Below are 25,956 nucleotides of genomic sequence, written 5' to 3'. Positions count from 1 at the left end.
ATGAATGCTAGTCTCTAAGGTGCCACAAGTCCTCCTTTTCTTTTTGCGAATACAGACTAACACGGCTGTTACTCTGAAACCTGTCACTATAAATAAGAGATCAAACTCTTCACTGTACCCAGTGCATTCTTACTGTTTGTTCCCTTAAATTGTTTGAACACCTAGCTGAAATACTCCATGAACAGAAAGGAGCATAGGGTTCAGAACAACGCTACCGTGCATGAAGAGCAGGCCCCCGCGCTACCCAGAATCTCTGTACATCCCATAAATTCTAAACATTGAAATGATAAACACTGAATGAGCTTGCCTGATTTATTCCAGTCACTAGGTGCTGCTGCAGCTCTGCCAGTCATGTAACATGTAAGAAGGCTTCTCGAAGCTTGTTCCAGCCACGTTGTCCCCACATCTCTGGCTTTCTGAACAATGTTTGTTTCATGGTGGATTGGGTTCATAAGACACATATCCTCCCCCTTCCAAATCTATGTCACATCCGTGCCTTCAAACTGATAGAGTAAATTCCCCTACCTGAACCTCACGAGAGACTTTACTGGATATTTTTAGTTTTCTTTTGAGAGGGCTGGAAGCGAGTAGCTTTAGGGTTTTTGTTTTTGTTTTTTTCATTTGGCAGGGAAAAGGACTTGCTAATGGGCTATGGAGGCTCTGGGTCTACACTGAGAAAAGGAGGACTTGTAGCAACTTAGAGACTAACAAATTTATTTGAGCATAAGCTTTCGTGAGCTACATCCGATGAAGTGAGCTGTAGCTCACGAAAGCTTATGCTCAAATGAATTTGATAGTCCCTAAGGTGCCACTAATACTCCTTTCCTTTTTGCAGATACAGACTAACATGGCTGCTACTCTGAAACCTATGTACAATGAGATTCTGTTGAGTAGTTCCAACCACATAAGGATCTGTCTAGGAGACTCTGGCAGTCTTAACAGGGCTCCTGAAGAAGCAATAGGCATGGGGACTTAGTTATCCCGGAGGTGTCTTCCTGCAAGGCTGGACCTGCCGCTCCTCTTGTTCTGTGGATCAGATGGGCTCACAGGGATGCAGCTCTCATCAGCTCTAGCATTTTTATTTAAAAACAAAAAAGTGAAGCAGGTCGTGCCAGCAGGGCCTAGCTGTCACTGTGTGAACACCACTCTCAGCGGGGGCCAGACGTGTAGAGGAACTGAGGAAGGGCCTGTGGGGGCTAGGAAAGCTGGTGGGTATGGCCATTGTGCCTTTACTTCCATATCAGCCTGCGTATTGGTCCCTGACAGGAACCTGTCCCTTGCTTCTGCTATAGGGCATGGTGTGTTATGGCCTCAGCTCTCCACAGGTGAAATAGAAACAACCACACAGCTTAGCCTGAGCCCTCAGACTTGGAATTGCCAGCCTGGATCAGACCCTTGGTCCATCTAGTCCTGTTGCCCGTCTCTGACAGTGGCCGGTACCAGCTACTGCGGAGGAAAGGTGCCAGAAGACCCAGTGAGGGGATAACCTGCCCCGGGACACTTCCATGCGAACACCCCATAGTTACAGGCTGGCTTTGAGGCCAGGAGGATTCCGAGAACAAGGATTTTTAATGACAAGAGTGGGTCCCTCCGCCCTCCAAACACGAGAAGCCCTGCTGAGCTCAGTGGGACCACTCATGCATGAGACATGTCTGTGCTGGATTTGTGCTGGAAACTACAATGCCTCATCTTTGCTTGGCTTTTACCTCCTGTGTATAATTACCACAGGGGAAGAACATCCTTTGCCGCCTCAGGAAGACCAGGACTTAGGCATGATCTGAAGTTCTCCCACCATAGGCATGGGAGATAGGAGAGTGACTTTTTTACTGCCCTAGCCCGGCGGCAGTTCTGCTCGGTTACTGTGCTGTGCAGATAGATGGACTTTTCGGCAGATGGAACTGCAGCCACAGGGGAAGGTTTCGCAGTGTAACTACCCGTGAAACCCTCCCCGGTGCAGACAGACAGGCCTGAGTCTATAACTCTGCCCTTGTCTCACTGCTCTGAATTATTGGCAACAAAAGTTGCCCAGTGAAAATAAAGTGTCAACAATGTAAGTGGAGAAGCTGAAACTGCAGGAGAAGGGGATAGCGCTGGCCACCACCCCCTTGGGCTCCCTGCTGCTCTCCCTTCCCCTCTCAGCCTTTTGGGTCGAAATCTGGACTAAACCCCACTGTTGTTAGGGTCCCTCTGGTCTGCTGGGGCTTTGGAGCAGCCCAGGTGTTGCCAGCTCTGCAGGGAGCAAGGAGGGGGGTCCTGCCATGTGAAGACCATTCCGGCTCCGGGGCCAGGTGGAAAGGTGACCAGCAGGCGCTAGAGCCAGGCAGCTACAAACTGCTGCTTTCCCCCATCGTTCTGCAAGTGGCCCCTCTCCTGATCTGGGTCCCCTGGCCTAAGTCCCCTCCAGTGCAGCCTTCAGCTGCTCTCTGCAGCCCTGCCCCAGATGCGGGGTCTCTCCCCCATCCAGCCTTGCTGCATGCCCCCCTGTCCAGCTCCAGAGCCTGGGTTCCCCCTGCCTTACCCTGGGTCCCCCACCCAGCCCTGCTGCTAGCCCCTCTCACTGCCCCCCTGCTCAGCTCCAGAGCCTGCCCCCCAGCCCTGCTGCTAGCCCCACTCACTGCCCACCGCTCAGCTCCAGAGCCTGCCCCCCCAGCCCTGCTGCTAGCCCCCCAGCCCTGCTGCTAGCCCCACTCACTGCCCACCGCTCAGCTCCAGAGCCTGCCCCCCAGCCCTGCTGCTAGCCGCTCTCACTGCCCCCCCGCTCAGCCTTAGAGCCTGCCCCCCCAGCCCTGCTGCTAGCCCCACTCACTGCCCACCGCTCAGCTCCAGAGCCTGCCCCCCAGCCCTGCTGCTAGCCTCTCTCACTGCCCCCCAGCCCTGCTGCTAGCCCCACTCACTGCCCCCCCGCTCAGCTCCAGAGCCTGCCCCCCCAGCCCTGCTTCTAGCCCCACTCACTGCCCACCGCTCAGCTCCAGAGCCTGCCCCCAGCCCTGCTGCTAGCCCCTCTCACTGCCCCCCAGCCCTGCTGCTAGCCCCACTCACTGCCCCCCCACTCAGCTCCAGAGCCTGCCCCCCCAGCCCTGCTGCTAGCCCCTCTCACTGCCCCCCAGCCCTGCTGCTAGCCCCACTCACTGCCCACCGCTCAGCTCCAGAGCCTGCCCCCCCAGCCCTGCTGCTAGCCCCCCAGCCCTGCTGCTAGCCCCACTCACTGCCCACCGCTCAGCTCCAGAGCCTGCCCCCCAGCCCTGCTGCTAGCCCCTCTCACTGCCCCCCCCCGCTCAGCTCCAGAGCCTGCCCCCCCAGCCCTGCTGCTAGCCCCACTCACTGCCCACCGCTCAGCTCCAGAGCCTGCCCCCCCAGCCCTGCTGCTAGCCCCCCAGCCCTGCTGCTAGCCCCACTCACTGCCCACCGCTCAGCTCCAGAGCCTGCCCCCCAGCCCTGCTGCTAGCCCCTCTCACTGCCCCCCCCGCTCAGCTCCAGAGCCTGCCCCCCACAGCCCAGAGGCATCTGCTCTCTGCCCCCCCCCCAGCTGCCCGCCCCTTGCAGCCCCCCTGGGGCCCAGCCCGGCGTGGGGCGGGCTGAGAAATGTGTCAGTCTGGGGAGCTGGCAGCAGCCCCGGCTCGCTATGGTAGGTGGGTCGCTATTGGCCGGGAGCCGGGCGACCGCCCGTCACGGCGCCTCCCATTGGCTGCCGGGCTCCAGCGCCTCACGCGCTCCGGCTTCTCCTTTTGTTATTGTAGCGAACAAGTTGCGAAGCGGGGCCGGGCCGGGGGCGCAGCCGGGGGGATGCGGCGGGCGCCGGCGTGAGGCGAGACGGGGCGGCGGTGAGTACCCGGCCCGGCCCGGCCCGGCGCCCGACAGCCGCCCCGGGCCGGGACCTCCTCCCCCCGGGCCGCGCGACCCCAGATCTGCCCCCTCCTGGGGCAGGGACCCCCCCAGATCTGCCCCACCCACCTCCGGGGCAGGGACCCCCCAGATCTGCCCCCCTCACGGGGCAGGGACCCCCCCAGATCTGCCCCACCCACCTCCGGGGCAGGGACCCCCCGGATCTGCCACCCTCACGGGGCAGGGACCCCCCCAGATCTGCCCCACCCACCTCCGGGGCAGGGACCCCCCCAGATCTGCCCCCCTCACGGGGCAGGGACCCCCCCAGATCTGCCCCACCCACCCCCGCGGCAGGGACCCCCCAGATCTGCCCCCCTCACGGGGCAGGGACCCCCCCAGATCTACCCCACCCCCGGGGCAGGGACCCCCCAGATCTACCCCCCCCCCGCCCACTCCCTTCAAGGGGCAGTTTACTCCTACCGCTGCCCAAACACACACACCCTAGGGTCAATGCAGACTCCAGATCTGCCCCCTCCCCCAGGCCAGCCCTGGTACATCACGGCTGAAACCCAGACCCTCCCCCATCACTACACTAATGCATCCCACACGCAGATTGAATGAACCCCCAAACCCAGCCCTCCTACCATGCAGCTCCCAGCCCTGCTCCCCCCAGGTGTCTTAATGCACGCCCAATCCAGCCCACCCCTCCCCCAGGGGTAATACACCCCCAAGCCCAGCCTGGCCCTCCCCCAGGGGTCATACACCCCCAATCCCATCCTGCATACGATGCAACCCCCAGCTCTGCAACGCCCCCCAAAGTGTAACGCACTCCACACCGAGCCCACGTACCATAGAACTTCAGCCCTTGCCAGCTCCTCGGGTGTACTGCACCCCAAAACCAGCCCAAGTACAATGCAGCCTCCAGAGCCTGGATCCCCCCTCCCCCCACACACACACACATGGGTCCACTTCCCCTTACCAGCTATCAATGGGGCACCTGGATCCCTCCCTCTCCACTGGCCCAGGTGCAGCGTGGCTCTCTCAGCCCTGGATCTCCTTCCCCACTGGCCCAGAAGTGTCCCCCAAGACCTGGCTTTCTGTGGCGGGGCAGCCCTAGGGACAGTCCCAAGTCCTCTTCTCCTCCTGCCAGCTCACTGCCTGTAAACAGGGGGAAACACCCACTTCCCGGGCTGCTGGAGCCCAGCCTGTCGCCTATCACCATCCCCCTGGAAAGGGACAGGGCAGCAGGCTTCACTACCAGGTACCTGACAGACCCCACGCCCGGGAGGGGCAAAGTAGCCAGGGGCCCATGGCGGGAGGGTGTCTGGGTCACTTTGGGGAAAGGGGGGGCACATAAAGTTCCAGAAGTTGAGCTGCGTCAGGAGCAGCTTGGTTCCCCCCCCCACAGGCTGTCCCCCTCCCCTCCCCTCAAGTGAGCCAAGGCATAAAGTGTGGGGGCCCCCCTTGGGGAAGGGTATTAGGGTTCACTGTTCAAAAAGGTGGGGGTGTCTTGGTTTCCCCTCCCTGCCCCCCCTCGCCACAGGACCTGCAGGGGTTGGAGTGTGTGTGAACCACCAGCTCATGCTGAGACACTGGGGGGCTGCATGGTATCCCCCCCAGCCCTGTGCCTGTCCCTTTGCCCTTGGGATCAGCTGGGAGTGAGCCAACAGGATTGGGGGGGGTGGGGGGGTCACAGCAGTAAACAAGGGGGCGCCCAGGTGCAGGACCTGGCCGGTTGTTTTCCTTCTGCTGTGGGGGGGAGCAGGGAGGGTCCGTGTGTCTGGGCAGAGACAGAGGGACGAGTGGGGGGGGGGGTTGCATTGCAGTGTTGATATCCTGGTGGGGGGGAGAATGAGCCCTGACAGGTTTGTGCAAAGCCCTGAGCCAAGTCCCCTCAGCTAGGGCAAAAGCCCCGCGCGGCAATGCCATGACCTGCGGGTCACGCTGGGGCTGGGGGGTCCAGTCCCTGTCGGGGTGAGGGGGGACGGGCCCAGCTGAACGCAGAGTTCTGATTCTCCTCCATGCCTGGCCCAAGGCAGCCGCGGGACCCGAGGTCCCGCCCTTGCGGGGCCGGCACAGAGAGCGCACGGTTTACGGGGTCGGCCTTCCGGGCCCCCGGCCGGGATGATCCATCCTCTGGCATTCTGATATTTTGGGGGAGGGTAGGACCGGCTGGGAAGCTACCCCCCTCCCTCTGCTGCCACTTGCAAACCCGACCGGGATGGGGCTGAGCGGTTTGGAGGGGGTTCACTGGGGGCGTTGTGCGTGGAACACCCCTCCCCTCCTGTGTCAGGCTGTGATCCCTGGGGGCAGGGTATCCCATCACTGCAGGGATCGGGCCCCTTTCTCTGCCACTGTCAGAGACAGGATACTGGGCTAGGTGGGCCCCGGTTCTGATCCGATCTGGCAGCTCCTGCTCATGGGTGGACTCTTTGTTTAAAATCCCTTCCTTGGAAAACTGTTACAATTGCAAAGCGTTTGTGGGGGGTTGGGCAGAACAGGCTTGTGCCTCGGTTTCCCCATGTGTAAAACAGGGGGATAATCCCAGCATCGTCTGAGGTAGCGTGATGAGACGTGTGGAGTGGATACAATGGGGAAGCTGGGGCTGGCGGAGCGCAGCAGCAGGTCCCTCTTGGATTCCCTCATTGTCTGGGATCGATTCTCTCCCCATCGCCGGGGTTTGGTGTAAATCTGACCTAGCTCGCACAGTGGAAGGAGCTAGTGCTGTGGTTGTTTGAAGGGAATCTCTGCTGGCCACTAGATCGTTTTGACCTAGAAAGGAGGGAAGCAAGCCCTGGAGCTAATCATGAAGCTTTTAATGTTCACCCAGTGGACGATGGGCCGGTGGAACTCATTGCCACATGGTGTCACCAAGCCAGAGAGCTGAGCAGGATTCAGAAAGGGGTCTGGCGTTGACGTGGCTAACGGGAGCACCTGCAGCTTGGCCGACGACCGCTAGAAACCCACGCGTTAATCCACCAGCCCCGAACGGGTGGGCAGGGTCGCTGGGCGGGTGAGCCCGTGAGTCAGGAGTTCCTGTCTCCGAAGCATGTGGCCCAGTGATCACTGTTCAAAAAGGAGTTGGCATTGGGAGCCCTGGGTTTGATCCCACCTCTGCCCTGCTGGGTGAAGTCACTTCATCTGCCCCACGCTTTGGGGCTCTGCCGTAGTGAGTGCGAGGGGCTCATTCCAGTGGGGGCGAGATAGGCCCCCAGGGAGAGAGCAGCTGGTGCTGGCCAGGCCGCTGGCCTGGCGGCCGTTTGATCGGCAGTTTCCGAGTCGCTCCTGAGCCTGGATTTTTGCTTTTCCGGGCTGATCTTCCCTGCCCGGTTGGGGTGGGCTCTCGCCTGGCGTCTTCCAGACAATCGATGCGGCAGGATCCAGCCAGGAAACTTTGATGGGGGCGAAACAGGAGCTCTGCTGCCTAATGTGTCTGCTGTGGACCCCGGGGCGCCGGCCAGTCACGCTGGGGACGGACGGGGCTGTTGCTCTGGGCTGGGGCCCGGGCCAGCCCTGGCCTCCCTGGCCAGAGGATTCCTTGACGTGCAGTGGCAGCTTGCAAAGCCCTGGTGCCCGGGCCCCTTTACCTGGGTGCCCTCGGAGAGCAGGGAATAGCGCTGTGGGTGAGGTTCAAACCCTTGACGGTGCAGTGCCGGGTCCTGGGCAAAGGCTGCGTCTGCGGCAGAAGCCAGCATCTCTTACAAAGCCCAGCACCGGAGCGCGGGAGGCCCTCGAGTGGGAGCTTCCCCACCGAGACATCGGAGCCCTGGCCTGGGGAGCTGCGGATGGGAGCTCGGCCCTCGGGGCCCATCCTGGGCTCGCTGGGAGCAGGGCTGAAGGGCTCGGTCCTGTCAGATCTGCACTGTGCCGCCTGCTGCCCCGGGGCTGGGCCGTGGTGAGGTCAGAGCGGGGCTGGAAACACCTGTGTTGAGACCCTGGCTCCGGCACTGACTCAGGCTTCGGCCAGGCCGGACTCCCAGCCGCGTGGGCCGAGGCACGGGGAGGCTCCCCCGCAGGTTAACTGGGGCAGCTTGACGGGGGCTGCTGGCCAGCCGCTTTGTCCGGGCAAGAGTTTTAGAAGGTGCTAATTAGACCCGAGGGGGTAGCTGCCCTTGATCCCCCGTCTAGACAAGGCCCCTGTGTCAGCGCGTGTAGGCTGCAGCTGGCTCGTCCGTGCTGGGGAGCGCGCTGCAGCCGACAAAGGGCCCCCCGTTCCGGAACAGGAGCGTCCCCCCGGCACACGCGGAGCAGCTTCTTCCGGTGAACTACCCAGCGCAGACAAGCCCTGACTCCCAGTGCAGACAAGGCCTCGCTCTGCAGCCTTGGCAGGTCCCTGCCCTGCTCTGTGCCTCAGTTTACCCATTTGTGGAAGGGAGATGAGGGGCGCCTGTAGCTAGCGAATGGCTGGGCACTGACTTAGCTCACGTCCCTCCTGCTGTGTCAGAACTGGGGGTCCCCCTCCCCGAATCCCCACCATAGGCTCGCTGGCGGAGCAGGAAGGACGGCCCAGCTCGCTGGGGCTGGGGGGTTAGGGTGGAAGCTCTGGATGGGGGAGTTGCATTGGCAGGGTGCTGGGCGAGGAGGGGAGCTGGGAAGCGTCTCCTTCCTGGAGCAGTGCCGACAGCTGGGGTCCCCCGGGACACCGTCTCAGGGGCATCACTTGTGGGCAGAAGCCCAGCAGGTGACTGGGCAGGGGATGGTGGGCAAGGGGCCATCAGTCACCCCAGGGGGGCGTGCAGGCCGTAGCATGGCAACTCGGGGGATGCTCTGAATACCGGGGCCCGTGGGATCAGAGCATGGGGCCCCCTCACTGAGCCCAGGCTGTTCTAACGCCCTGTCCCACACTGAGATTCGGGTCCCCGTAAGGGAGCTGCAGGGAGTGGGGTGGGTGGTGCCCCCCCCCCGGCACTGACCCCAGTGCCCTGGCTTGGTGCTAGGGGGCGCTGTGCTGCAGGGAGTGGGGGGTGCTGGTAGGGGTCGCTCTCCCCAGCCGTCTGTGCTGGCCCGGGCCCTAGCGGGTGCAGGGAAAGGGGTGGGGGCTGGGTCGGGGGTGATCTCCCCTGGCAGGCAGTCCTGGCCCAAGGCGGTGCAGGGAGCGGGGCCCGGTAGCAGTCGCTCGGTTGCTGCAGGGAACATGTTCTGGTTCGTTGAGCTGCGTGTCCGGGATCCCCAGCGCGTCTCCCGAGAAGCGAGGGGTTGGCCCCGGTGCCCTAACCTATTTCCTGCTGGAGAAATTCCATCCTGCCTTGCTCAGCCCCTTTGCAGCTGCAGCTGGGTACAAGATTTTTCTTTCTCTTCCCCTTCCAGCCCGTGGTGCTGCGTCTCTGTGGGCCGGCGCCCAGCGAATGCCGTCTGCCCCGGGGCTGGCTGCAGTTTAGCAGCAGGTTCATGGTCTGGTAGCGTGCAGCGGAGAGGGCTGGCGCTCTGGAGATTGCCCCGTGCCAGGCGGGGGAAACCCGGGTAGTTCTCGCCTGAGCCAGTACTTAGCCCTGGCCTGGTGCTGTCGGAGGACTCTGCCAGTGCTGGTGTAGCCCCTGGGTGCTGCCCCGTGGTGCGTCGGCTCCCCACTTTACAGTGGGGAGCAGAGACTCCTTCAAGGCACCGCACATCGCTTCATTTCCCTCCACGCAGCACTTGGCTTGTGTGCAGTCCTCCCCTGCCCCCCTCTCACATCGCCCGCCCCCCAGCGCCTCGGGACTAGCCCCCCAAGCATGGATCCGCAAACCGCTCGGGAGCCTGCGGTGGCTGCGGGCGCCGGCTGGCTGAGACCCGTGCATGCCCGCAGCTCGCCTTGCTGCTTGTGCGGAGTGCGTCACTCGCGGGACAGGTGAGCGCTGAGGTGCCAGCACCTCGGGGCTTGCTCGAGACCAGGTGGTTCTTAGGCCGGGGTTAGATGATGGGGAAACTGAGGCACGGGGGGGGGGGGAACGTGACCGGCCTGAGGCTGTGCAGCCGATCGGTGGCAGAGATTGGGCTTCTTTCCCTGCTTGTCCCTTAGCCCATGCAGCAGCCTGGCTGGGAGCTGGGGTGGCCCGAGCCTTGGTGTGGGACCCAGCAGCGCACCCCCCTGGAGTCCAGCCGCAGACAACAGCCCAGCTGAACTTGTAGCGCTAGGGTGCGGGGGGCCCCTGGTAGCTGCGGGGGGCCGGGGGAGGGAGAGCTGGGACACTTCGGCTCCCGTCTCGGACAAGTCGAGCCGAGCGAGGGTTAAAGTTTTGTTATGTCTGCTGCGTGGCCAAGGATTTTCCCAGGGCCTGGAGCGGGGCCTGGGTGCGTCGCGCCCGCCCGTGACTCAGAGCTGCAGGGCGGCCTCGGAACAATAACAAAACTCCTTTTGGGGAGTGTCTGGGGCCGCTGGGCTGGGTCTGGAGCCACGGACGCTGAGGGGCCCCCGGCACCCAGACACTCCCCCCCTCTCTTGGCGCGGCAGGGCTGTGTGCTGCGTGGCTGAGCTACACTCCCCAGGAAACCCCTCGCTGTGGCATTCCCGGGGCTAAGCAGCCCAAGAGCCTCCTATGCAGGGCGTGTGCCGCATGCCCCACGGCGGCTCAGGGCCCAGAACCCGCCCCCCGGGACCAGGGGTATGATCCCCCCGCGCACACTGACACGCGTTCCCTCCGGACCCTCTCTCCCCCCTTCCCCCCTTTCGTCCTCTGCGTCTTGCCCGCGTCCCGTCGGGCAGGGACGCGCCCTGCAAGCTGAGCCCGCACCGGCCCCACTGCACCCCCAGCCTCGATTCAGGGGGGCGAGTCTCACATCTCCCCTGAAGGAGCTGCATCTACTGCCTGGGATCTGCGGTTGGGATTGGGGCCGGTAAGTATCGGCTGAGTCGAGCAATCTGCTCCGGAGGGACAGTTCAAGCCACGTGGTTGATATTCTCTTCCCCCAGGCCCTGGGTGGTTGGGCCCGGCAGCCGGGGTTCTCTCCCGGGCTCTTCCACAGGCTTCCTCTGCCCTTGGGCATGGCCCGTCTCTGAGCCTCCGTTCCCTGTCTGTGAAATGGCGGGATGACAGCCTGCCCCTGGAACGAGGTTCTCACTTCCCTGGGGATGCTCTGCCGTGGTGCTGGCGAAGCGGTGGCCGAATGAGGCCGGGATCCCAGGCTCTCTGCATCACCCCTCCCAGGGGCTCCGCTGGCCAGATCAGGGCCCTGGCAGCCGCGGTGGACCCAAGGGGCAAAGGAACCTCGCTGTTCTCGCTCCCCGGGTCAGCGGGTCAGCCCTGCCTTTAGTCATCTCCTTGTTTGTCCAGCACCAGGCGTTAACCCCTTCACAGCCACTGGCTCGTGCCATGGCAGCCGGCGAACGTCGGCTGGCTGGGCTGGGCTGCCTGGAGGAGCCAGTTAAAGGGGTGCGGATGGGGAGAGACTGGGGAGCTGTGGGGGGAACCCCATGGAACCCCTCTCTGAGAAGCTGTGTAGTTTGCAGGCCTTTCTCCCCAGCCTGGCCCTGTGCAATGCCTGGGGGAAGGGGGGACTTTTAGCCTTAATTCACCTGTCCCGTTGGTGTCAAACTGGCATCACCCTGTTGCTTATAGGGGCACCGCTCCTGATTGGCAGTGGGGACGCCGAGATCCGGGTAAGGCTCTCCGCCTCCAGGAGGGGGCACCGCGGGTTACGCACCAGCCCGGGCTGGAGCGTTACAGGCAACTCTGACTGCACACCCCGGGCTAGCTTCCTCCTGACTCTGGGCCCGGGAAGGTGGGGGAGTCTCTTCCTCCAGGGTGCGGAGCTGTGAGGAGCCCCCCACCCGTCTCAGTCCCTCCTGGCCCTGTGGGCCCATGCGCAGCGGCCTGGGCACAGGTTGCAATCTGACCCATGTGTGCAGGTGGCTAGACTCAGGTGGGGGCTTCCAGAGGCCTTGTGGGAGGCGGGTCAGTGAAGAGATGTTTCCATCTGAGGTCTTCTCTCCCTGCCCAGCAGTGTCTCAGATCAGATGGAAACCCAGGTCCTGATCCTCGGCTGTCGCAAAGGATCCCAGGGCCCTTGTCCCAAATGCTTGAGGTGTGACCTCTCCCCCCACCCTGGATTCCCTCTAAAACCACTGCATTCCCCTGTCCCTCCCTGCCCTGACTGTGGGCTGTTCCGAGCGGCGGCTGCACCTCCCGAGAGGTGACTGCATTACATTGGCAGGGGAAGTATTTCCAGAGCATATTGGGGTGGGGGGTGTCTTTCTGGCTGGAATACGGACGCCCAAGGAAAATGGATTCGATTCAGCTGGACTAGACTGTAAATCCTCAGGGCTGGGATATGGCACGCGAGGACCCCGCTCTTGGGGCTTCTGTAGTGGGAATAATTTATAATTATAGCAGCCCCTTGAGTGCTCCGAAACCCCTTTGCTTAAGGCAGCGGTTCTCAACCCGGGTACACGTACCCCTGGGGCAGGCCGGGATCTGCCAGGGGGTACGTCAGCTCAGCTGGAGATTTGCCTGCTTTCACAACAGGCTACGTGAACAGTCCTAGCGAAGTCAGCACAAGCTAAACGTTCGTACAGACCATGACTTGTTTAGACGGCTCTGTGCGCTGAAGTGTAAGTACAAGATTTCTGTCCCCGGGGAGTCATGCTATAGCTCGGTGGTACCTGAGACCGTCAGCAAGTGTGCGGCCACAGCGCTCTGTGCCACTTCTGTGTTTTCATGTCGGATTTTGTAAGCACCCCCCTTTTCTAAGTGAGGTGAAACCTGGGGGTAGGCAGGACCCATCAGGCTGTGGACACGCATGGCGTGGTGTGTGCTGGGCGGGGGACGCCCCGGCGAAGATCAGGGCCCGCTTCTGGGCAGTAGAGAGCGACAGCAAGACACGGCCCCCCAGCCAATGAGTGTACAGCCCGGGAAGGTGGCACGGAACAGGTGGGAAACTGAGGCGCAGCGAGGTTAAGTGAGTGGCCCAGGGCCATGCAGGGAGTGTGTAGCAGAGCAGGACTCAGACTCCAGCCTGCAGGTCCCAGCCCAGCCGGCAGTGCGTTGTTGTGTTGTGTTGCCCACCCTGCGCCAGGCTGGGGAGGGTCTGAGGGCTCAGGACCACAGCTGCTGGGCCCGTGCAGCAGCTCAGGGGGGTGTGATTTGCTCCTGGTGCGCATGGATGATGTGGGGGAGGCCAGCCTGTCTGTGCCCTTGACTCCTGCGTGAGCTGGGCAGGATCAGCGCAGACCCCGGCGTCCCCCTGCCCTCAGCAGCCCAGCTGGCGGGGGACGTGTGACGGGCACTGGGGGAGCGTCCCGTGCCGGGGGAAGGTGTCTCAGACAGTGCAGGCAAGTGAATGAATGAGCCCTTCCCCCCTCACCCTCAATGGGCCTCCTGGGAACCCCAGACCCGTCCCCTTGGACTGCGGCGGGTGCTGGGGGGGGAAGGGGGTCTTCCCGCTCTGGGTTCCTCTGTTTCCCTGGGATTGTGTTAGCCAGGGGGAGGGGTCCAGCTGGGCCACCTCGACTCCCAGCCCTGTGTGTCTATCAGACGGGGTAGGGGCTGGGAATGTGAGATTTTTTTCATGGGGGGGGGTTCTGCTTAAATTCCCATCTGACAAATAGAATAGAAACATAAAAAGTGCCCCCCCCACAGCAGAAGAGACGGGGCGTCTCAGCCTTGGGGCTCCCTGCAAGAGGTCGTTCCTTCTTAAACCCTAAATCTGGGCCGCAGGCACTGAAAGGCCCGGGGGGGGGAGAGCCCAGCGGGAGTGAGCGAGTGACGGGTTAACGAGCGCGTCCCCCCCACCCCGGCCCTGCTCGCTGTGTTTAGTCTGCGCCCGCCCGCAGCCCTCCCCCCGGCCGAGCAGCTCCATGCGCCGCACACACGCTCGCGCCCCGGCACGGGTTCTGCGGTGGGCTTGGCAGAGCCGACTCCGGCCCGAGGTGAGCGATTTCCCGGCGCAGCCGGCGTCGGAGCATGGCTGCCGGGGGGGCGGGGGGGTGGGTTTCCCGTCAGGGCTTGGCCCGTTTGTGACCAGCGGAACTGGGGCCCCGTCCTGCCCCCGAGGAGCAGAGCTCTGGCTGCTGTCCCGGGATGATTGCAGAACGCCCTGTTCCGCCCACGACGGGGTCCCAAGTGAGCGCATGGAGCTGGGACGGGATGAGACGCCCCCACCCCAGTCGGTGTCCCAGGGAAACGAGGCTGTTGCTTCGTTAGGGAAGACACAGGATTGAAATGCAGGGGGCTCTGCCTAGTTCAGGGCACCCTTGTGCTCTCCACTTCCCCCAGCAGGGCCAGATGCTCCTGGCCACGCACACAGCCAGGCTGGTTCTCTGCCCTGTTCCCCTTGTGCCCACAGGGCGCCCAGCCCAGCACTCGAGAGCAGTGGGGAGCCCTCTGCATGACAGGACAAGGGGGTCGCCTCACACCCTCTAGCTGGGGATAGAACCCAGGAGTCCGGGCTCCCAGTGCCCCCCCACCCATGCTGCTCTAACCACTAGACCCCACTCTTCTCCCACAGCTGGGCAGAGAACCCAGGAGTCCTAGCTCTTAGCCCCCTGCTCTAACCACTGCATAACCCACTGTCCCATTCGGCACACTGTGCCGGAAATGCTCTGACATGCCCTGTACGTGGCCGTCTGTCTGTGGGTGCCGGGGCCAATCCTCTAGTGCTGGGACCCACCCGATCCCCCACCCTGTGCGATCCCTGTGTAGGGGGACGCCCCCCCATCCGCTCCGTCAGGCTGTGCGAGCTCTGACCCGCCCGTGACCTTCCCCGCAGACCCAGTCTCCCTTTTAATGTGGTTAATTCCCGTCTCGGCGTCTCCCCGCGGAGCTGGATGCACTGGCGAGGAGGGGCTGTTTGCTCCTGTTTTCCCTAATTCTTTACAGTCTTTCCTGAGAGCCGGGGCCAGAGACCTCTCCTGGGCCCCAGCAAATCCAGCCCCTCCGGCTGCTCCATCCCCAGAGGCAGGATCCAGCGTGGGCTCAGTGTAACGCCTGGGCACTGTGCTGGTCTGCAGCCTCCGGGGTTAGCTTTGCTGCAGGTTGGCCTGTCCATCCGTGGGTCTGTCTGTGGCTGTCCAGCGCCAGCGCAGCTCATGGTTATCTGTCTCCCTGCAATGTCTTGGGGCCCCCGCCTAGGCCGGGCACCACACAGACCCTGGGCCGGGGTCAGGCCACCGAGCCAGGCTGGGCACTATGCAGACGCTGCACTGGGATCGGGGCCCCTGGCCAGGCTGGGTGCTGGGCAGACCCTGCACTGGGATCAGGGGCCCAGGCCAGGCACCACACAAACCCCACGCCAGGATCGGGGGGGTCAGGCTGGGCACAGCACAGACACAGAGTGAGACCGTCCCTGCCGAGAAGAGCTGGCAGTGTGAATAGATACAGGGAGGGAGAACGGAAGGAGCATTATGGGGAAACTGAACACCAGAGAGGTGCAGCGATGGGCCCAAGGTCATTGGCGGGATGGGGCTGTGGCAGGCTGGGAAGCCCCCTTTGCCCCAGTTCCCTGCGTCCCTCTCCCAGGGCTGGGAGTCGGTTGATGGACATCAGGCAGCCGATCCCTGGCGCTGCAGTTACCTGGGGCGTCGGGGAGGGTCCCGGTGCGGGTTGCGTGTCCCTCGTTCTGTCTGGGGGGCAGAGCCGCAGGGTCTGCACAGGGCAGCCATGGCCGGAGGCTCCAGCACTGAGGGGCGGCCCGGTGAGGCAGAGCTGGGAGTGGAACCCAGGAGTCCTGATTCTCCAGCCACCCCCTCTACCCACTAGAGCTGGGGCTCTGGGAGCTGAAGCTCAGCAGAGGAGCGGGGCTGTTTCCTGGCTCTGCTAGGAGCCTTTCCCCCCATCCTCGGGGCACGGGGCCCTCTCCGGACCTTGCTGGGAGCTGGCACTGCGGTAGCCTGACCCGGGCGGGGGCTTGGGCCCGGCCGTGTCTCCGGAAGGCTCGGGTGTGTATCTGGCAGGGCCCGTGGGTCGGGGGGCTGCCTGCCGAGACTGGCATGTTACCCGGTGGTCCTGGCGCCCAGGCCGCTGCTCCAACCACTCGGCCCCCCTCCCCTCCCGGAGCCGGGCGGCGGTGGGCCCGGGGGTGACGCCTGCCCTGTCTCTGCAGGCCGAGCGGCACCATGTCCCTGAACGCCCCCACCAGCAACGACGCCTGCCTGAGCATCGTCCACAGCCTGATGTGCCACCGGCAGGGCGGGGAGAACGAGACCTTCGCCAAGCGGGCGATCGAGAGCCTGGTGAAGAAGCTGAAGGAGAAGAAGGACGAGCTGGACTCACTCATCACGGCCATCACCACCAACGGCGCCCACCCCAGCAAGTGCGTCACCATCCAGCGCACCCTGGATGGGCGGCTGCAGGTAAGGGGGCTCCCCGCACCGGGAGGGCAGAGAACCCAGGAGTCCGGGAGCCCAGCCCCCCCCCCCCCAACCACTAGACCCCACTCCCCTCCCAGATCTGGGGATAGATCCCAGGAGTCCTGGCTCCCACCCCCTGCTCTAACCCACTAGACTCTACTCCTCTCACAGAATCAGGGAGAGAACCTAGGCGTCCGGGCTCCCAGCCCCCCTGTTCTAACCCACCAGCCCCCACTCCCCTCCCAGAGCCGGGGAGAGAACCCAGGAGTCCTGGCTCCCACCCCCCTGCTCTAACCCACTAGACTCTACTCCTCTCACAGAATCAGGGAGAGAACCTAGGCGTCCGGGCTCCCAGCCCCCCCTGTTCTAACCCACCAGCCCCCACTCCCCTCCCAGAGCCGGGGAGAGAACCCAGGAGTCCTGGCTCCCACCCCCCTGCTCTAACCCACTAGACTCTACTCCTCTCACAGAATCAGAGAGAGAACCTAGGCGTCCGGGCTCCCAGCCCCCCCTGTTCTAACCCACCAGCCCCCACTCCCCTCCCAGAGCCGGGGAGAGAACCCAGGAGTCCTGGCTCCCACCCCCCTGCTCTAACCCACTAGACTCTACTCCTCTCACAGAATCAGGGAGAGAACCTAGGCGTCCGGGCTCCCAGCCCCCCCTGTTCTAACCCACCAGCCCCCACTCCCCTCCCAGAGCCGGGGAGAGAACCCAGGAGTCCTGGCTCCCACCCCCCTGCTCTAACCCACTAGACTCTACTCCTCTCACAGAATCAGAGAGAGAACCTAGGCGTCCGGGCTCCCAGCCCCCCCTGTTCTAACCCACCAGCCCCCACTCCCCTCCCAGAGCCGGGGAGAGAACCCAGGAGTCCTGGCTCCCACCCCCCTGCTCTAACCCACTAGACTCTACTCCTCTCACAGAATCAGGGAGAGAACCCAGGAGTCCTGGATCCCAGCTCCCCCTGCTCTAACCCACTAAACTCTACTCCTCTCACAGAATCAGGGAGAGAACCCAGGCGTCCTGGATCCCAGCTCCCCCCTGCTCTAACCACTAGACCCCACTCCCCACCCAGAGCTGGGGAGACAACCCAGGAGTCTGGGCGCCCATCTACCCCACCGGTGCCCCCCAAACCAGGAGACCTGCTGGGGAGGTCTGGACGGGGGGGTTCAGGGTATAGTTGGGGGGGAAGGGAGGGCGGCTGCCGGCTGGAGGAGCGACAGGGGTGTTGGGTGCAGGGAGGCTCCGTGGCGCAGCCGGGCACCGCGGGGGCCTCGGGCCAGGAGCAGCGCGGGGGCCTGGGCTCTTGCTCGCTTGCCCTGGGTTTTTGTGACTGGCTCTCAGGGTCGGGGGGTCGAGGCCCCTGGGAGCCGGGAGGGCAGGGGGCTGAGAGCGGGATAGGGGGTGAGGGGAGGAAGGGGGCTGGCACTGGGGGAGCGCCCCTGGGGTGCCTTGGGGCCGGGCGGAGGCCACTCTCCCTGTGAGCTGCTGGCTCCGGGTGCCCCCCTCCCCTCCCCTGGCTCTGCGCCGGACCCCCCCTTTCCGGGATGAGTCACTGTCTGGCAGCATCAAAGGCAGCAGGAGGAGGGGGGTGGGGTCTGCAGTCAGCAGCCGCGGGCCAAGCTCATGTGGGGCAGCCCCCCCACCCCGGGGGGCCGGCCAGTGATGGGAGCCAGGCACCGGCTGAGCTGGGAGGCCCAGGAGTCTTTCCACCCTCCCTCCCCCCCCGTGTTTTCCCCCCTCCGGAGGAGATGGGCTGCCCCAAAGCAGACCCCTCATCCCCCCGCCCCCCCCCGCATTGCACTGCCGACCCCCGCCCAGTACAGATGGGCTCCCCTGGTGCAGGGGGGGGGGGACTTGTCTCAGTTTTCCCCTCTTGGCCCCTGGGGGAGGGGCTCTGTAGCCTGGGGTGGGTTGGGGTGGGGTGGGGTTCAAGCAGCGCCCCCTAGTGGCTCTGCCGGGGGCAGGGTGCCGAGGTGCTGTGCCCTCCCAGGGGCAGAGGGGTGGGGGGCAGGGGGCTGCCGCGGGCCCAGCAGAGCTGCAGCCCCTCTGCTGACTGGGGCTGAGGGGTGGGGTCCCTGGGGGGTGCTCTGTGAGGTGTCGGGTAGAGGGGGAGCCACGGCTGTTTGTAGGAGGTGGGAGCAGGGGAGGGGGCACTTGGTGTGGTGGTTGGGGAGGCTGGTTCCTGGTGGGGGGGGGGTTGCAGGGGGCAGAGGAGGAGAGAGCTCTGTGATGGGGGAGGGGCACTGCAGGGGGTAGCAGGGGCCAAAGGGGGAGCTCTGTAATGGGGGAGGGGGCCCTCTGGGGAGGTGTAGGAGGGGGCAGTGGTGGGGGAGGGGCAGCTCTGTGATGGGGAGGGGGCCCTGCAAGGGGGTTGTAGGGGGCAGTGGTGACAGGGGAGGGAGAGCTCTGATGGGGGAGGGACTCTGTGTGTTGGGGGGTGTAGCAGGGGGCAGTGATGGAGGAGGGCCCTGCGGGGGGAGGTTACAGGGGGCAGTGATGATGGGGGAGGGGCACTGCAGGGGGGTTGCAGGGGGCAGTGATGGGGGATGGGCAGTGCAGGGGAGGATTGCAGGGGGGAGGGGCCCTGCGGGGGGGAGGTTGCAGGGGGAGCTCTGTGGTAGGGGTGGGGCCCTGCGGGGGGGGGGGGTTGCAGGGGGCAGTGGTGACGGGGGAGGGGGAGCTCTGTGGTGGGAGAGGGGCACTGCAGGGGGGTTGCAGGGGGCAGTGGTGGGGGAGGGGCCCTGCGGGGAAGGATTGCAGGGGGGGGAGGCCCTGTGGGGGGGGTTGCAGGGGCAGTGGTGACGGGGAGGGGGAGCTCTGTGGTGGGAGAGGGCACTGCAGGGGGGTTGCAGGGGGCAGTGGTGGGGGAGGGGCCCTGCAGGGAAGGATTGGGGGGGGGAGGCCCTGTGGGGAGGGTTGCAGGGGGCAGTGGTGACGGGAGAGGGGGAGCTCTGCAGTGGAGATGGGGTCCTGCCGGGGGGGGGGGGGGTTGCAGGGGGCAGTGGTGATTGGGGAGGGGGAGCTCTGTGGTGGGGGAGGGGCCCCTGCAGGGAAGGATTACGGGGGGGGGAGGCCCTGTGGGGGGGTTGCAGGGGCAGTGGTGACGGGGGAGGGGGAGCTCTGTGGTGGGAGAGGGGCACTGCAGGGGGGTTGCAGGGGGCAGTGGTGGGGGAGGGGCCCTGCAGGGAAGGATTGCGGGGGGGGGAGGCCCTGTGGGGGGGGTTGCAGGGGCAGTGGTGACGGGGGAGGGGGAGCTCTGTGGTGGGGAGGGGCCCTGCAGGGGGGTTGCAGGGGGCAGTGGTGGGGGAGGGGCCCTGCAGGGAAGGATTGCGGGGGGGGGGAGGCCCTGTGGGGGGGGTTGCAGGGGCAGTGGTGACGGGGGAGGGGGAGCTCTGCGGTGGAGATGGGGCCCCGCGGGGATGGGGGTCAGGACGGCGCCACCGCAGCCCTGTGACTGGATGGGTTTTGACACGTCCTCACAATAGATAAACAAAGCCTGGGCGAGGGGTGGGCAGGACTTGGGGGGCGGGGGGTGTCCGATTACGTCTGGAGAAGCGGAGGGGGGGAGTGGGCTGCACAGCCCCAGCTCCTGCCTGTGTCTGCAGGGGCCCTGGGGCTGTACTGGGGGGCGAAGGGGGTGGGGAGGGAGCACCGTCCCATCAGGTGGGGGAATGCCGGGGTCTGTCTCTCCTCCCTGGTGCCCATTCTCCAGCAGCCCGGCCTCCACCCCACCTTGTGCCCATCGCCCGCAGGCAGGACGCCAGGGTCCCCTCGGCACAGGTGCTGCGAGGCTGCCTGGCTATACGGGGGCAGAGGCTGAATCTAGCCCCCAGTGAAAAACATGGATCTTGGTGTTCCACATCCCAGAGCCAGGGATAGAACCCAGGAGTCCTGGCTCCCAGCCCCCGCTGCTCTAAACCCCCCAGACTCCACTCCCTTCCCAGAGCCAGAAATAGAACCCAGGAGTCCTGGCTCCCAACCCCCGCTGCTCTAACCCCCACCCCAGACCTCTCTCCCCTCCCAGAGCTAGGTTAGATCCCAGGAGTCCTGGCTCCCAGCCCCCACTGCTCTAACCCCCACCCCAGACCCAACTCCCCTCCCAGAGCCAGGGATAGAACCCAGGAGTCCTGGCTCCCAGCCCCCACTGCTCTAACCCCCAGACCCCCCTCCCCGCGCTGGGTTAGAACCCAGGAGTCCCGGCTGCCCGGCTCCCCCGCTCTCCGCCCAGGTGGCCGGCCGGAAGGGCTTCCCCCATGTGATCTACGCCCGGCTCTGGCGCTGGCCCGACCTGCACAAGAACGAGCTGAAGCACGTCAAGTTCTGCCAGTTCGCCTTCGACCTCAAGTACGACAGCGTCTGCGTGAACCCCTACCACTACGAGCGCGTGGTGTCGCCAGGCCTGGGTGAGCGGCCGGGTGCGGGGCCTGGCACGGAGCCCGTGCCCCTGGGGATGCAGGGCCGGGGGCACCGGGCTGGCTGGGCCTGTCCGGGGTGGGCATGGCAGGGCCTCCAGGGCTGCTGGACTTCTTGGTACCTGGGTATCAGGGTTGGGGGTGGCGCAGCTCCCAGAGGTTGGGGGGAACATCCCCCCCTTTCACGTCAAGCCCTCTGGGGAGCCGGGAGCCAGGTGTGGGGGGCTCTGGCAGTGGGGGAGCCCACGGTGCTGCTGGGGTGCATGGAGCCCCCACCCGACCATGCGGAGGGAGCCGGGGGAACGGCACCACAGGGCCTGGAGCAGCGGGTGCCCCTTGCACTGGGGGAGGCCGTTCACAGCTGGCCCCCAAGTCGTGCACTGGCTTCCCCCCGATACCTGGCTAATGCGCCCTTCTCTCTCTGCTGCAGGTCTGAGCATCCAGAACACAGGTGAGGGGCCTGGTGTGGGGCTGGGCCGGGGCCGTCACTGCCGGGGGGGCTGGGAGGTCCCTGCAGAGCCTCCCCACCCCTGGCTGCGTCTCTCCTGGGGGGGCCTGGGGTGCCCCTGTGACATGGGGAGGGCAGAGCCCCAGCGGTGTGGAGCTGGGGGTCCCTGTGACACGGGGGGGAGCAGGGCCCCGGGGGGGGGAGGGAGCAGAGCCCCAGGGTGTGTGGGGAGCTGCGCGTCCTTGTAACGCTGTGGGGGCCCCGTGATGGCAGTCACCCCCAGCCCTGCAGGCAGTGACCCCATGGTTTCTCCCCCCACACCACAGCACCCCCTGCCCGCCTGGTGAAGGAGGAGTTTGTCCATGACTGTGTCCAGATGGAGGTGCCCACGGGGCTGGGCTCCCCCGCCAGCGACCATGGCCCGGGGGCCAAGCACCCACCCCGGGGGATGCCCCCCGCTGAGTCCTACTGCCAGCCGCTGCCCCCCCTCCAGCTGCCCGAGCCCCCCCGTGCCCCTGTAAACATCTACCCCACCCTGCCCATGTCACCCCCGGGTGAGTACAGTGCCAGGCCCTTCTGTGGAGGGTGGGGAGAGCCCCTGGGCTGGGAGGGAGCTGCTGGGGGGGCAGGGGGGAGTGTTGGGAGGAGCAGATTCTGTCTCTCTGGACTGGCCTGGAGCCCGGAGGGCATCCCAAGCGCCCCCCATCCCCTGCGTTAAAAGCACAGACCCCAGAAGGGCCGTGACGGGGTCCCCTGCCCAGCGGGTGGCACTCAGGCTGGATTGGGGGGCGAGTCTGAGAATGAGGCAGGGGGGCTGTTTGCCCTTGCCCCCCGGGGTCCCATCTCGGGCGGACTAGGGCAGGTTTGGGGGGACGGCGGCCGGTTGATCGGTGTCTCTCTCCCCCCGCCTCCCCAGCAGTGGCCTCTGGGGGCCCCCTGCTGTCCATGGCACACGGCGAGGGACTGCAGCAGATCGCCTCCCCGCGCCAGCCCATGGCGCCCACCCCACCCCCGGCCCCACCAGCCTCGCAGCAGAACGGCTACCCCATGCCCCCCAAGCAGTCCTACCACAGTGAGTACCGGGCCCCACTCAAACTCCCCCAGGTCGGCCGCAGCGCAGGGGGACCAGCCGGCTGACTCCGGTTGGCAGAGGTGGGGGGCCACCCCAGTGCTGCCCACAGCCAGCAGAGGAATCGCTGGAAAGGGCCTGGCATGGGTGTGCCCCAAATTCCTCCCCCATCTCAGGGGTGCAGCACAGAGGGGGGGTGTCCCCGGGTGGGGGGGGCAGGGCATTGGGCTCTCCTGCATGGGGCGGGGTCCTCACTCTCTGCCCCCTTCTCAGGCAAGACAGCCAGCTGGACGGGCAGCAGCACCGCGGTCTACACCCCCAGCCTGGGGGGCCAACAGCCCACCCCCCGCCGCCCCCTCCACCACCGCCGCAGCAGAACGGACGGAGCCACCCGCAGCCCCCGCTCCATCACCCCAATCACTACTGTACGTCGGGCGGGGGGGCAGAGCGCTGGGGGGCGGGCCCGGGGGGGGGGTGAGCCTGGCCCTGGTCCACGGCAGTCAATCGCTCCCTATTTCCATAGCCCCCCCCCGGCGAGAGAAACGCAGCCACGCCTGGGGAGGAGGGAGCGAAGGGGAGGGGCAGAGCCCTTCGCCTGCCTCTTACCTACACGCCCTGCTGGGGCTGGAACCCGGCACCAAGGCTCAGGCCCTGCCGCTGCCCCCAGGCCAGCCCCAGCTGCCTCCGCTCCCCCTGCCCCCCTGTGTGCCCTGCCTGACCGATTCTCTGTCCCCCCAGGGCCCCCGCACCATAACGCGGCCCCCTACCAGCAGCCCGTCTCCAGCCACCCGGGTAAGTGACACAGCCACGGATCCCCCCTGCCCCCGCCAGGCCTCCCGCCTGCCCCCCCGCCCCCGCCCCCCCCAGGCCTCCCGCCTGCGTGACCTTTGCCCCCCGCAGGTCCGGAGTTCTGGTGCTCCATCGCCTACTTCGAGATGGACGTGCAGGTCGGGGAGATCTTCAAGGTGCCGTCCAGCTGCCCCGTGGTGACGGTGGACGGCTACGTGGACCCCTCGGGGGGCGACCGCTTCTGCCTGGGGCAGCTCTCCAACGTGCACCGCACGGACGCCAGCGAGCGGGCCAGGTGAGGGGGAGGCGGGGGCAGGGCGGCGCCCCCCGGGCGGGGCCCCCCCTTCCCCCCCCGGGCGCCGGGCTGAGCCAGGCTTCCTGTGCCGCAGGCTGCACATCGGCAAGGGGGTGCAGCTGGAGTGCCGGGGCGAGGGCGACGTCTGGATGCGGTGCCTGAGCGACCACGCCGTCTTCGTGCAGAGCTACTACCTGGACCGGGAGGCCGGGCGCGCCCCGGGCGACGCCGTGCACAAGATCTACCCCGGCGCCTACATCAAGGTATGGGGGGGGGGCACTGCCCGGCAGCTGGGGGCGCACAGAGCCTTTGGCCCCCCCCGGGCTCTGCCGCGCCCAGCGTCCCCCCCCCCCCACGTGTGGGGCCATAGCAGCCCCGCCCCTCCCCGTCCGGCGCTGACGCTCTCGCCCCCCCCCCCAAGGTGTGGGGCCGTAGCAGCCCCGCCCCTCCCCGCCCGGCACTGACGCTCTCGCCCCCCCAGGTGTGGGGCCATAGCAGCCCCGCCCCTCCCCGTCCGGCGCTGACGCTCTCGCCCCCCCCCCCAAGGTGTGGGGCCGTAGCAGCCCCGCCCCTCCCCGCCCGGCACTGACGCTCTCGCCCCCCCCAAGGTGTGGGGCCGTAGCAGCCCCGCCCCTCCCCGCCCGGCGCTGATGCTCTCGCCCCCCCCAGGTGTGGGGCCGTAGCAGCCCCGCCCCTCCCCGCCTGGCGCTGACGCTCTCGCCCCCCCAGGTGTGGGGCCGTAGCAGCCCCGCCCCCCCCCACCCGGCGCTGACGCTCTCGCCCCCCCCAGGTGTTCGACCTGCGGCAGTGCCACCGCCAGATGCAGCAGCAGGCGGCCACGGCCCAAGCGGCGGCCACGGCCCAGGCCGCGGCAGTCGCGGGGAACATCCCGGGGCCTGGCTCCGTGGGCGGCATCGCGCCGGCTGTTAGTAAGTGACCGGGGCTGGGGCCTGCCAGCGCTGGGGCCCGGTCCAGACTGGGGGAGGGTCTGGCAGCTGGGTGTGCCGGGGGTAGAGCGGGCAGGGGGCTGCGTGGCCATGGGTCTGGGAGGTGCCACTGGGAATAAGGGAGCAGCTGGGGTCCTAGTGGGTGGTGGAGGGCAGGACTGGGAGCCAGGACTCCTGGGTTCTCTTCCCAGCTCTGGGAGGGGAGTGGGGTCTGATGGGTGAGAGCGGGGCGGGGCTGGGAGCCAGGACTCCTGGGTTCTCTTCCCAGCTCTGAGAGGGGAGTGGGGTCTGACAGGTGAGAGCGGGGCGGGGCGGGGCTGGGCTGGGAGCCAGGACTCTTGGGTTCTCTTCCCAGCTCTGGGAGGGGAGTGGGGTCTGATGGCTGGGAGCCAAGACCCCCGGGTATGGCTCAGCGGTGGGGAAGGGGCCCGAGTCCTCCGCACTCTGGCCCTGCCTGTCTCTCCTTTGCCCCCTCCCCAGGCCTCTCCGCTGCCGCCGGGATCGGTGTGGACGACCTCCGGCGTCTCTGCATCCTGCGTCTGAGCTTCGTCAAGGGCTGGGGGCCAGACTACCCCCGCCAGAGCATCAAGCACACCCCCTGCTGGATCGAGGTGCACCTGCACCGGGCCCTGCAGCTGCTGGACGAGGTGCTGCACACCATGCCCATGGCCGACCCGGGGCCCGTCAACTAGCGGGCTGGCGGGACAGTGGCTTCCAGCCTCTGACGTAAAGGGCCGGCGCTGCCTTCAGTCAATGAGCGTCCGTGGGGCCTTATCTTACCATGTGGGGTGCCAGGACTCCCCCCTCCCCCACGATTCTGCCCCTCCCACTGAGCCCTGAACCGGCTGCCACCCAGGAGCCAAAGCAAGCCAGCCCCGGCTTCAGGGAGTCTCTGGGCTCTGTCGAGACTCTTAACAAGGGAGCAACCGCCCCGATCTGCTGGTCCCCTCTGGGCTCTGCCACGGCTCGCCCTGGAGACGTGGCACCTGGGGGCGTGGGCACGCCGACAGGCCAGGGACTGTCTAGCCTGCTGGGTCTCTTCCATCTCTGTGATCTAGGAGGCGAGGAGCCAGTGACGTTTTATCCTCCCCTTCCCTGCTCCATCCACCCACCCCATCCCTCCGCTTCATCTCACCCCTTTGCCCAGCACTCGGCCAGGCGGTGCCCTGCGGGGAGCGGGTTGTGGGCAGTCACTCTCCCTCCCCATGAAACCCCTCCCGGTCACACTCGCTTCTTGGGGTGGTTTAATTTAATTTGTAATAAAAAGCCAAATAACTAGGGCCCTACCAAATTCACAGCCATGAAAAACGCGTCACGGACCGTGAAATCTGGTCTCCCCCCATGAAGTTGGGTCTTTTGTGTGCTTTTACCCTGACTATACAGATTTCACAGAGGAGACCAGTGTCTCTCAAATGGGGTCCTGACCCAAACAGGAGTTGCGGGGGGGGGGTCGCAAGGTTATTGTGGGGGGGCTGCGGTACTGCCACCCCGACTTCTGCGCTGCTGCCTGCAGAGCTGGGCGGCTGGCGAGCGGCAGCTGCTGACCGAGGGCCCAGCTCTGCAGGCAGCAGCGCAGAAGTCGGGGTGGCAGTACTGCAGCCCCCCCGCAACTCCTGTTTGGGTCAGGACCCCGACAATGACAACACCCTGAAATTTCAGATTTAAATAGCTGAAATCATTAAATTGATGATTTTTTAAACCCTATAACCGTGAAATTGACCAAAATGGACAGTGAATTTGGTAGGGCCCCACAACTAACTAAAAGTACCAAAAATCCCAGCATGGCACTGCCAGGGCCTGGCCCCCTTCGCCCGCTGCAGGGAACATGGTTGTGGCCAGCTCTGTAGGTGCAGCTTATTGGCTCTGCCGTTCCCAGGAGCGCCAGAGGTCGGCTGGGTTTGCACCATGGGGA

At 65.6% G+C, this 25,956-nt stretch overlaps 1 protein-coding gene across 1 annotated transcript; it reads left to right on the top strand.

Moving 5' to 3' along the window:
* The first annotated feature begins 13,575 nt into the window (after positions 1 to 13,575).
* Positions 13,576 to 25,485, top strand: LOC141976976 (mothers against decapentaplegic homolog 4-like). The gene is made up of 11 exons (XM_074938159.1): positions 13,576 to 13,666; positions 15,838 to 16,087; positions 20,313 to 20,487; positions 20,927 to 20,947; positions 21,271 to 21,498; positions 21,861 to 22,016; positions 22,752 to 22,805; positions 22,914 to 23,097; positions 23,192 to 23,360; positions 23,888 to 24,026; positions 24,525 to 25,485. The coding sequence occupies exons 2-11, from the start codon at positions 15,851 to 15,853 to the stop codon at positions 24,734 to 24,736; spliced, it is 1,575 nt and encodes a 524-aa protein (XP_074794260.1). The 5' UTR covers positions 13,576 to 13,666; positions 15,838 to 15,850; the 3' UTR covers positions 24,737 to 25,485.
* The last annotated feature ends 471 nt before the right edge of the window (positions 25,486 to 25,956 follow it).

The sequence above is a fragment of the Natator depressus genome, chromosome 24 (assembly GCF_965152275.1).
Source record: "Natator depressus isolate rNatDep1 chromosome 24, rNatDep2.hap1, whole genome shotgun sequence".
Classification (NCBI taxonomy): domain Eukaryota; kingdom Metazoa; phylum Chordata; order Testudines; family Cheloniidae; genus Natator; species Natator depressus.
The sequence above is the reverse complement of the archived record's forward strand: the minus strand, read 5'-3'. Positions and strand labels throughout refer to the sequence as shown.

Excerpts from the sequence above, each read along its gene's own strand:
- LOC141976976 (XM_074938159.1), top strand. The coding sequence starts at position 15,851 with ATGTCCCTGAACGCCCCCACCAGCAACGACGCCTGCCTGAGCATCGTC. Across the intron at positions 23,098-23,191 it reads GACGCCAGCGAGCGGGCCAG|GCTGCACATCGGCAAGGGGG; the intron begins GTGAGGGGGAGG and ends CCTGTGCCGCAG. Across the intron at positions 23,361-23,887 it reads ACCCCGGCGCCTACATCAAG|GTGTTCGACCTGCGGCAGTG; the intron begins GTATGGGGGGGG and ends CGCCCCCCCCAG.